The sequence below is a fragment of the Periplaneta americana genome, chromosome 16, assembly GCF_040183065.1.
Source record: "Periplaneta americana isolate PAMFEO1 chromosome 16, P.americana_PAMFEO1_priV1, whole genome shotgun sequence".
NCBI lineage: Eukaryota > Metazoa > Arthropoda > Insecta > Blattodea > Blattidae > Periplaneta > Periplaneta americana.
The window spans coordinates 22,825,621-22,837,678 of record NC_091132.1 but is presented as its reverse complement, the minus strand read 5'-3'; the positions used below and the strand labels follow the sequence as shown (position 1 = coordinate 22,837,678).

General features: G+C 33.3%; 1 protein-coding gene across 1 annotated transcript; it reads left to right on the top strand.

Annotated features, from left to right (window-relative positions):
- Window positions 1–259: 259 nt before the first annotated feature.
- Window positions 260–10,943, top strand: Eaf6 (chromatin modification-related protein EAF6/MEAF6). Its single transcript, XM_069849675.1, has 4 exons — window positions 260–412; window positions 775–978; window positions 2,521–2,557; window positions 9,472–10,943. Exons 1-4 carry the CDS (start codon window positions 320–322, stop codon window positions 9,738–9,740), a joined length of 603 nt encoding a protein of 200 aa, XP_069705776.1. The 5' UTR covers window positions 260–319; the 3' UTR covers window positions 9,741–10,943.
- Window positions 10,944–12,058: the final 1,115 nt, after the last annotated feature.

The window sequence follows — 12,058 nt, the reverse complement described above, 5'->3', positions numbered from 1 at the left end:
TGCGCAAACCCACGACGTAGAGGAGAAAATATCAGTCGCAGACGTTGCAATAGTCACAGAGTACTGAATACGGAGCAGATTTCGATAGCGATATTTTGTCACAGATATTTCGCGTCATCAGTCACAGGTTTATCTGTGACAAAAAAATACCTGTGACAAAATATCGGTTTGTGAAATATCGGCCATCTCTAGGCGCGAGACACACGTTAGAGATCTAGGCACAATCGAAGTGGCCGTGATACAAATGTGATCAGGCAGGCTAGCATTGCCGAATTTTCTAAAGATATCGTGTTGGCTAGCTTGAAAGTCAGTAAAAACAATGAAAGAACTTAAAATGGCGTCGAAGAATATAACAACCGTGGATACCAGGGCAGAACTTGCGGAATTAGTGAAAAGAAAAGCAGAAATTGCGGTATGGCTTGATACTGTCACTCAAGTATTGTAATGGCTCACAAACTGTTATAATAGAATGAAGTCTGCACACACTTTCAAATGACAATACACAGAGCAGTTTGGTTAGGTTACATTTTGTATTAATTTTGACAAATTGGTATTGTGCATTAATATCTTGTAGCAGCAATATTTATGTATTTAAAACTGCTCTCATTAAATAAGAACATGGTCTATTTTATTTCAAAAGTGTATTGCAAGTACAGTATATCATGTGTTCCTTTTTTCAAGGATAAACTTTGTCACTTCGATGTCAGTTCAGGACTAGAAACAAATGATTTTTAATGAGTGTATCGGTGTTAATTGAATTTCTTTTTTTTTCAGGATACATTAGCAAACCTCGAGCGACAAATATATGCTTTTGAAGGAAGTTATCTAGAAGATACACAGTTATATGGAAACATCATTCGAGGTTGGGACCGATATTTAGCAAGTAACAAAAACACAAACAGCAAAGCAGATAAGCGCAACAGAAAATTTAAAGAAGCAGAGAGACTGTTTTCAAAATCTTCAATCACGTCGATGGCTGTAAGTTGAATTCTGTCTATGAACTGAATAGGTCCACTTATACACTATAATTTCCGGTACCGGTACTTATTTTTTTTTTTATACGTTTTCTTAGTCACATACTACTTAAAAAGGTATTCTTCCAAACCACACGGGACTGACTTCTGATTTGTGTTTTATGATCAATATACACGCGACACATTAAGTGAATGGTATTTTACCACAATATATATATTTTTGCTTCATTGTATTGTGTCATATACATATAGTCATGCGCAAGTGAGGGTTGCGTTCACATATATTTTTCGCGCAAATATCGCATAAGTTACTACTTGCCTGTATATTCATATAAAACAACTCGTCTTTTGCGAAAACACTCTTTTTAGTGAAACTTGCGCTCAGTAGTTTCGGTGATTTCGTAGGTGAAAATCGTTGAATTTATGAGGGATTTTTTTTTTGGGGGGGGGGGAGATGCAGTTATCATATATGCAAAGAAAAACAAAGCCTGAACTAACCAAACCTAACCTGTCACAGATTGGTATATGCAAGATGTAGGCCTATAAGTGGAATACAAAAGGAACGACTTCAATGCTAGTTAAGCCCTGTTCAAACTGTATTCAGACTATCACATGTAGATTATTATTGGCATTGAAATTTCCCTGAACCTAAGAGTATGTTATTTTGGCATCAAGTTTATCACCAACTTATTCATCTACAATAAAATTTAACTGTCATTTTGCCAGAAATTACTGTGTCCGTGGTGGTTAAAGCAATATCCTCTGAAGATCAAAGTTACTGGATATCAAAACTTCACAAATTAAGTTGTAAATTAATAACGACCTGTTATAAGTGTAGGACGTAATGAATGAAACAGAGATGGGAGGCGTGAAGAACAGTATGCTAAACTGAAGAATTTGCTGTGGTAGCTTTGAACTGTGCCATTACGGTTACGACCAAATTGAACTAAATACACAATGTCGCCAACATAAGAACATGACTTTGATCTGTGGCATTGTTAGAAAGAGATTTTTTTTTTTTTTACTCCTTCGTTCTGAACATTACTGAGAGATAGCACCACTGTTAGTGACAAGATGTATTTGCGTAGGCCTAAATATTGCTAGATCAAGTCAAGAAGATCCCTTCTTGCTCCGGTTACACATTTTGCATATACGAAGGTTAGGTTTGTTAGTTTAGGTTTTTAATTGGTACGCACTGCAATATTTTATTTTATTATGTAGCTGTACATTATATTACAGAGATACAATAAAATGGATTATTATTATTTGTGAAAAGGAGGAAAAAATGTACCATTGTCAATAATTTTAAGGTACAACATCGGCATTTTGTCTGTAGACAAAAAAAAAAATAAAATAAGAAAGAGGAAGAACATTTAGTTACACAAAGAAACTCTTGACAGTAGCTGAAATTAATTACGTTTTCCCCTTTGCCTAAACTTTAAGGACAATTATTATTAAATAAAAGGAATAGAAATTTTAAAATAAATTTAGATCTGCAATGTAATATACTTCCATCATGTACAATTTCTGTTCACTTATTTTCCAGGCTGTAAGTGGATTAGTGGATCAGACCCAGGACAAAGGTAAGAGTATATACGTGTGCTTCTTTTGTATTGCTGCTGTATATGAGGAGGGTAGGCCTGCAATAATAACAAAAATATATATGAAGAGTCCACTGCAAGAATGATGGATGTCATTTGGAATACATTTTGCAGGAGAAGCAATTGAAAGTTTGAAATGCTTAGCGCTCAAAGCTTAACTGTGACTTTCCGATCATTACTGGACAGTGACTATCAGTGTTAATGCCATATAACTCTGTATGTACATTCTACATGTCCTAAGCTATGCATTGACAGTCTTAGTTAATTTTCGACAAGAAAGTGACATCCATCATTCTTGCAGTGGACTCTTCATATATTTACAGATTTCGAAATTGTGTGTGTATGAGTGCGTGCATTTTTTTTTTCTTGCAACTGTAACTCTTAAATTCTTAAAATTGAATGTTCAAGAATAATGTTAAATTAATAGATTTGGCGGAAGTAGACAAATATCAAAGCATACATATTTAATTAAACAATCTAGCACTTGTAATAAAATTCAGATTATTATTATTATTATTATTATTATTATTATTATTATTATTATTATTATTATTATTATTTTACATTACCGAAAAGGTGAAGTCTTTATTAAATTTATGTTCATATGATTTATGTGATATCATACTTTATATGCCTATTTTAAACACCGTACTGGACTTAATTTAGTACGACCTTGAATATAACATGACCCCAAGTTTTAGATGTTCTTAATGAAACAATAAAAATATTTCAGTGTAATATTATCTACATTCTGGAAGTGTTACAGGCTGGTATTACACTATCAAAGTTTTTTGAGAAATATAATTATGATAAATGTTTTATCACATAATGTCATCGTCATTGTCATCCCTGGTATTACTGGAAACACAGCACTTTTTGGAATCTTCACAATTCACTCATTGCTAATCCCATTCCATGTTGTAATTATTCACTGTTTTTTTTTGGGGGGGGGGGGATCAGAGCATGGTTCCCTTTAAGCAACCAGTCAATATACAGTAGAAACTCTATTATCTGTGATAATGAAGAGGATGGGCTGAATGGTCAATCGAAAAAATCGGATATTCTGTACCATAAAAGATTTTTGTACATTTAATGAATAATGCTTATATTTTTGTAATTTCCTCTGTATTGAACACATTAGGTAGTGGATCAAAAGTTCACTGATTTAAGTCTGGTTATTAACAACGGATTTTTAAGAGGCAATGAAACTCCTTGTAATGGATGTCTGTGAAAAGATATGAATAGTAGAGGTCTTGTGGTGTAGATTTACATACTTTAAACACTTTATCCTCGATTTTTATTAAGTAGAACACACTTGTGACTTCAGTCTCGTATTCTGAGTTGAGCCATAGTTTCTGGTTTCCCAAACCACTCAGTTATTTGCACTTTTTTAAACGCATGGAAGACATTTTATATAAAAGTTAAGTTATACAGAATGACAACTTCAACAATAGACCATATTGTGTAAGGATAAAGTTTTGTAATAATTCCTCTAGAAAAATTAACGTGCTAATATAATGTATAGTACTCATATATTTCTGTAACAAAAAAAAAAAGTGGTAGGAGGACAATCAGATAATCCGCCAGTTGGTTAATAGGGTGATGGATAATTGGGGTTCTACTGTAGGCTGGTATTCATAGTCGACACTTTCGATTAAAGTGTCCTTTGGAAGACGCAAAGTATCACTTTTCCTTTGCACAGTCGACACTTTGGTGCAAAGGAACACTTTGGATGAAAGTGTAGTTTCGACTACACTTTGAGCCGAAAGTGTCACTTTGTAGAAAAAATGGCGGACGTCTTGGAAATTGTCAAATTATTAGAACGTGCGGAAGAGATGGCACAATTAGTGGACAATGTACAAATTAGAGATAGGCCTAAAGACAATCCCATGGAATTTTATAATGATATAGAATTAAAAAAAAACGGTTCCGATTTGATAAAGAAACTTATTGAGATTGCTTATATTTTCGATGACTGGTTGACAAAAACGAATAATAGACGTTTGCCAGTGCCTCCAATAATACAGTTATTGACTGCATTAAAATTCTATGCTACAGATATGTACCATACATTAATATATGTAATATTATAGTTCAGGTATTTCTGTAGTAACATTCGTATATTTATAACCTCAATTCGATGAAGTGATATGTAGGTAGATAAACCTATATAACCTATTTTTTATTACTGAAACGAATTTTTTAACTTAAATAATATCAAACTAACTTCAATCTAATGTAGGCATAACTATCTTAAATTAGCATTGAGAGACCTCACGTGCCTGCCTTCTAAGCAGATTCCATAATTATATTGGGTTTAAAATGATTTTGATTTTTGTTGACTACCTGTATTTTGAGATAAGATTTATCTTGATGTTGATATAATCATTACTGTTTTGATACCGGTAATATATATTTTCATGCCGGTAAGCAATACATCTACTGTCTCTAGTTCATGTGCAGTCATAACCTCACCACGAAAAGAGATTTCATACTATTAGGCCTATTTTGTTTTGCATTGTAGGAACATTTGGCATTCAAAATATTCCTGAAGAGCAGGCAATAATGGAAACGAGAGAGAGAGAGAAAAAATAGTAGTAATAATAGCAGTAGTAATGTGTTTATTTCATTCTTTTTTTTACTTCTATTCACTATTCATGAAAAAGATAAAAATGAAAATAACGGAAATAACACGATATATCAGTGAAGCAGATACGTATAAAACCTAACCTAACGATATAAATTTAATGATTTTATATATATATAAACTAATAGAAGATATGTAGGCTACAAAATCTAACTTAGCGACATAAATCAATGAAAAAGATATGTACAGAACCTAATCTAACTATATAAATTAATGGATCAGTTATGTACTGTACAAAACCTAACCTAATTTCACCAGCAGTATCATTATTTAATAACATGTTATATATCTGAACTGACTGAAATAATCTAAACTATCGGCAACAAAAACTAGAAACTGAAATAAAACAACTTTAAATATATATTTTCTTTCTCGCGTGATCAATTAGGCTCCCAATTCAAATCACAAGCACTGTAATTTGTAGGTTATACGTCATTAATTTGTTATTGTTTGTTCACTTGTTTTGAAAGGCATTGTGGGACTTCTGTTACCAACCAAATTGTAAGTCTACACTTTGCTGGCGTAAAGTGACACTTTGTGAAGTGCACTTCTTCAATCGTCTATGAATACCACTAATATGAAAGAGCCACTTTCGTCAAAAGTGTCACTTTGCAAAGTGGTGATATAAAGAGTCGACTATGAATACCAGCCGTACTCTCTGAGTAGGTTATTCTTTAAGGGTTTAACAACAATATCTAGTACCCCTGAAGCTGACTGGAATAATGATTAAATCAGTATTCATTTCTGCTTCTTGATCTATCAGCTGTGTGGCCACAAAAAGAATCAAGTAATATTGCTCTCTTCCTTAACAAAGGAACTGGTCATCATCATCATCCCCAGTCAGCTGCTAACTCCTGTCATCCAGCACTTCTGTGGTCGAAATATAACACAAGGGCCCCTATTCACAAAAGTATGGTATAATGCATTACAAATGTTACTGCAAAATGTGGAGTTTATCTTTCTGTTCCACAAAATTATGTAAATTTGTAAAAGTGATGTCATAATAATTATGTGTATATACGGCTGTTTGCATTAATGCCTTAGACTACACCTATAATAAGATTACGTTCATCTCTCTTATTTCTAATAGATGTCGTATTAAAGAACTGCAAAAAATTGTTACTAAGATATTTTACCTTGTAATTCCGATAGTTTATAGTGAATTTTTGATACTATAATGTGAAAAAGTTTCTTCTTATGGCAATCCTAGTTTCTGGCTTCATATGAATTGCAGTAGTACCAAATTTAATCAACAGACTAAGCTAGCAACAATCTTCTGTTCTTCCATCTCTATACCACTTAATCTAACATGTTCATTATACTGAAATGCTGGCTAAGTTGAAAATGTATTGTAAATTTGTATGGTTTTCATTATCATCATCATTAAAATTTAATTCAAGGATATTATTGTAGAATCTTTAGTGTATTGCAAATATTCATAAATATATGTCACTGTTGTATAATTAAGACTGGTTGAGTGGAAGAGAAGGCCTCATGGCCTTAAGTGTGCTAGCGAAAATAATACATTCTATTTTATCATCTCTGTTGCTTTCACTGCTGCTAGATCACATATTTAATAAATTATTATGTTGATATTACAACTTACAAATGGCTTTTAAGGAACCCGAAGGTTCATTGCCGCCCTCACATAAGCCCGCCATCGGTCCCTATCCTGTGCAAGATTAAGCCAGTCTCTATCATCATACCCCACCTCCCTCAAATCCATTTTAATATTATCCTCCCATCTATGTCTCGGCCTCCCTAAGGTCTTTTTCCCTCCGGTCTCCCAACTAACACTCTATATGCATTTCTGGATTCGCCCATATGTGCTACATGCCCTGCCCATCTCAAACGTCTGGATTTCAAGTTCCTAATTATGTCAGGTGAAGAATACAATGCGTGCAGTTCTGTGTTGTGTAACTTTCTCCATTCTCCTGTAACTTCATTCCTCTTAGCCCCAAATATTTTCCTAAGCACCTTATTCTCAAACACCCTTAACCTATGTTCCTCTCTCAGAGTGAGAGTCCAAGTTTCACAGCCATACAGAAGAACCGGTAATATAACTGTTTTATAAATTCTAACTTTCAGATTTTTGGACAGCAGACTGGATGATAAGAGCTTCTCAACCGAATAATAACATGCATTTCCCATATCTATTCTGCGTTTAATTTCCTCCAGAGTGTCATTTATATTTGTTACTGTTACTCCAAGATATTTGAATTTTTCCACCTCTTCGAAGAATAAATCTCCAATATTTATATTTCCGTTTCGTACAATATTCTGGTCACGAGACATAATCATATACTTTGTCTTTTCGGGACTTACTTCCAAACCGATCGCTTTACTTGCTTCAAGTAAAATTTCCGTGTTTTCCCTAACCGTTTGTGTATTATGTTGATATAACATTAATAAAATTTTTAAAGAAACTCTTGTATTAGCAATATTAGTTTTCTTTTATTCGTAGAGAAAACTGTACGGATGTACATATACAAACTTATACTTTTGTGGAACAAAACAGTGATAATTTCACTTGTACTTCGTAGGTATGGAGTAATAAAGTATAATAATATTGTACACCATACTTTTATGGAACACAGTCTTCATAATTTGTGCAAATTACAGGTGAATTTACTTGTTATGTATTTATACCATACTTTTGTGGAATAGGGCCCAGAGGGTAATCGCTCTTTAGGAAGGGCTTTCCATTTAGAATTACATATAGTGGTAGTCAGTCCTCACGTTCTATTAAAGCAGGCCTGGGCACGTTATGTGATTCTGAAAAATAAGCGCTGTTTACTTCAAAGAGCAATTCTCTTGAGCACTGTGACTGTACATCACTCACTGTCAGTGCAGTTGTTAACTCTGCAGTAGTGGCAAACTTCGAAGATGCACCTGCTGCTGTATGTCAGACGAAAACCTAAATTATATTTTGAGATTGAACATGGCTAACATTGAACAGCTTTTGCAAATGAAACGACCTCGTAAGTCTCGGAAAACAACCACATTTTAGTTATTGAGTTCCAAATAGTTTTGTTTCAGTAGAAAATATTTATTGATTTCAGATTGACAGAAGTACGATTTTGTTACAGTAATTTATTTATTCATGCAAAATTAAAGTTTAAGAGCTTGTTTATTATTGATTTCCGTCTGGTGTTTCTGATTGTAATCCTTTAATACATATGTTTATGCTCGACCATGCCGAAATGTAGTAATTATACACCTGGTAGCAGCCCTTTAATGGACCTCATTAAAGTACACCTATTCATTAAAGTTCAGGTGTTCCACCAATCAGAAAATACCATTGTAGCAATATGAAAGCGCAAGTATCGATTATTCTCGGATATGCAATCAAATGACAATTAGTTCTGTTACTATAATAATTAGCGTTAATTGTAAATAATATTCAAATAAATTCAATTTGTCATCTCGTTTTTCAATGTCTAATTCAATTTCAAGGTTATATCAAGATTAATGTTTATTTTACACTCTAGATTATATCAAGGTCAATGTCGACATTTGTTTCTCGGAAAAAAATCAATACTTTCGCATCTGCGCATATCTCACAATTTACGAGGTATTGCACAAGGTCAGTTCCGCTCCTCAGTCAGATAAGAATAACATGAATACTTATGAATAATTTCAAGTTAGAAATATGGTCGAGCATAAAAAGTCGTATGAAACTTGACTATAATGGTAATTAAGATGCTCGTATGAAAATTATGAAACGAGTGCAAGTGAGTTTCATAAACATACTCGCGTCTTAATTACTACCATTATAGGCTCATTGCAAAATGTACTATTATATTATTAATGCCATTATGTAATTGTTAAAGCACTGTGCATATAGATTGTGTAAATAAGCCTACATAATGATGTGTGTATGTGCACAGAGCGAAGTTTATTTCATTAAATTAATAAGAGTGTTATAAATTATGTATTGATGTAATATCCTTATAAACTATGATGTACTGACAGACTGAATGAATAGAACAACCGTGGCTCTTGTTATATTAATGCAGGAAGGTGGTTGTAATTCTGCTCTGGCTTGGAATTGAAGTGCTTTGCGGACCGAATACAGCTCTGGCCAGCTAAATGGAGCTGCTCTCATGCCTGGCATTGTATTAAAGTGTACTTTCATGACTGAAAGAATCTAGGCTGCTGTTATCATATGAGTACGGTTTTCACGCTGTCGATTTTATGCAAATCATAATTACAATTGTCATATTCACGAATATGTTTTAACTTTCAGAAAGGAACAGTGAAACAGAATCTCAAACAGGAAACAGTGGAAGTGAGGACAACAATACAGGCAAAGAATCAGGGAAAAATAACATTACAACTGTTCATCACCATGCAACCAATGGAAGCAATAATCCCAATACAGGTCCAGCACTAAATGGCAGTGCAAGCCTGGACAGACCTGCAACTCCTACCAAAGAAACAGCCAGCAAAGAGAGCAAAACTGTTCACCGTTCGGGCACAAAGAAAAATACAAACAAGAAAGCAAGACATCGATGACAAATAAAGCACAAAACGTGAACATGGTTTTTGAAAACATATTTATTGAACACATTTTACTACATGAAACTGAACTGAAGTCATGGACTTCTGTGTCATATCTTTATCACGTCATTACGGTTCTAAGGATATATATTTATTTTTACAATCTTTATATGGCATCTCTTGTTTCATCATTCACCCTGTTGGAATTTCATGTTTGGTAAGATAACACTTTCTCCCTTCTTCCTCTCCCCCATGTATGATTTATTGCTATAAATTGTCTATCGTTGGAGGTGCCAACTTACATAGATTTTATGTAATATGTACATATTTGTAACTGTATTAAATTTTCAGGCAAAAATTTTAAATCGTTTTGTGCCAAATTCTTCATGCACCATGACAGCATTAGATGCTTTAAAATGCCTGTTAGAGAATCCGTTGTGTAAAAGTACCCAGCATATGTCATTCAGAGAATGAAGTGATTACTGAAAGTTGTTTTAAGTTGGGGGTGATGTCGAGCTATAAAAAGTCTTACATAAACTTGGTGTGGAACTCTAAAAAAGTTACTCATAGATAGAATGTCAAGTTTTGTTGATAATATCGTCTGTGTTTAGCTGATCTGGATATAGTTTGATGGTGAATTTTGGTATCAGTAAAGTATTAATCATTTCGTTAGCATATGCTGGGTTGCTGTTACTTAGTTGTAATTCGTGTGATGCATATTTTGTACATGTTACAGTACTTGAAGGAATATTATTTTTGTAGCAAGTTGTATGACAGTTACTGTATATATAAATTCCTGAAAAACACTTTTAACATCTCATTCAGAGCTAGAAGTCATGGTTAATGTGACAGGCTGAATGTTTATGCAGGATAAGTAGGTATGGTGTAATTTCCCTTGTCCAAAACTCGTTAAGCCTGTTGTTGATAGTGATTTGCAGGGGTTGGCATCTCATAAGACTAGGATTTATGTAGTACATTTTTTGGTGTGAATCATAGTGGAAATGGAAAATGTGATCTTTGAACATTAATGTGGACTGACTGTCTCTGAAAAAGAAACTTTAAGCTTACTTGATTTTTTTCGGCTGAATGTGATTTTAGACAATACACCATTACTTGTCTGTAATGGTTTGCTGTGTGTTAGATTAACAGTTTATTATTGATTTATTGAATAGTAATGTATAAAAGGGAAGGAGCAAAATAAATTTTAACTAATCTTCATGAATTTTCAAATGCATGGTGAAATTACGACTGCAATTAGTAACAGAAAGAAAGGAAACTGGAATCTTCATTTTTAGTTCAACTTTATTATGCAGGAGTTACGAAGATTTTTTAATTTAAAATTTAGATATAATAAATAACATTGAAGTCCCTGGGAAATTAGATTTAGCGTGATGCATATAATGAAATTTCTAATAGTAATATTATTTTGTATTGCATGAACAAGATTTTAACAATTAACTATGATTTTCTTTCCAAACATATTTTAGGACTTTTTTAAACCAGTTATAAGGTATTAAGTTTTCATTTTTACTTCGAGTGTACTTGTACTTAAGGGGACACTCAACTTAAAAATTGCAGAAAAAGTGTCATAGAAATTAAAAATTAAATTTCTACACTAATTTACGTGACAGAACTAAATCAATACGCAGAATTCTTCCCCTATTCATTGAGAAGTCACAGTCAAATGCACAAAGCCAAAAAATAAAAAAATGATAATTAAAAGTGATATTTCAATTAATGATTGATTAAAAATTGAAATATTTTTTATTTTGAAAAGTATTGGATCTAATGAGCTGAGATTTTGCATGTTACTTTCCATATGTATATTAAAGTTTTTCTCCAAATTTGAAAAAGATTGGTCAAATAGGAAAAAAGTTCCAAAATATAGTTGAGTGTCCCCTTACAAGTTGAGGAAGGAACCAAGCAAATTATACAAAGGGAAAAATAAATGCTATCAGTCATTTTGATTTACACAGGTTGAAAAATATATATATCCATTCATTCATAGTGTTCTGCCCAAGAGCAGGTCTTTCACTGCAAATCCAGCATTCTCCAGTCTTTCCTATTTTCTGTCTTCTCTTTGTTTCTTCATATGACCCATATATTTTAATGTCGTCTATCATGTGATATCCTATTCTGCCCCGAACTCTTCTCCCGTTCACCATTCCTTTCAGTGCATCTTTCAGAAGGCAGTTTCTTCTCAGCCAGTAACCTAGCCAATTCCTTTTTCTCTTTCTGATTAGTTTCAGCATTATTCTTTCTTCACACGCTCCATGTTTCTGCCCCATACAATGCTACAATTCACACAAAGCACTTGACTAGTCTCTTCCTTA

Excerpts from the sequence above, each read along its gene's own strand:
- Eaf6 (XM_069849675.1), top strand. The coding sequence starts at position 320 with ATGAAAGAACTTAAAATGGCGTCGAAGAATATAACAACCGTGGATACC. Across the intron at positions 413-774 it reads AAAGAAAAGCAGAAATTGCG|GATACATTAGCAAACCTCGA; the intron begins GTATGGCTTGAT and ends TTTTTTTTTCAG. Across the intron at positions 979-2,520 it reads CTTCAATCACGTCGATGGCT|GCTGTAAGTGGATTAGTGGA; the intron begins GTAAGTTGAATT and ends CTTATTTTCCAG.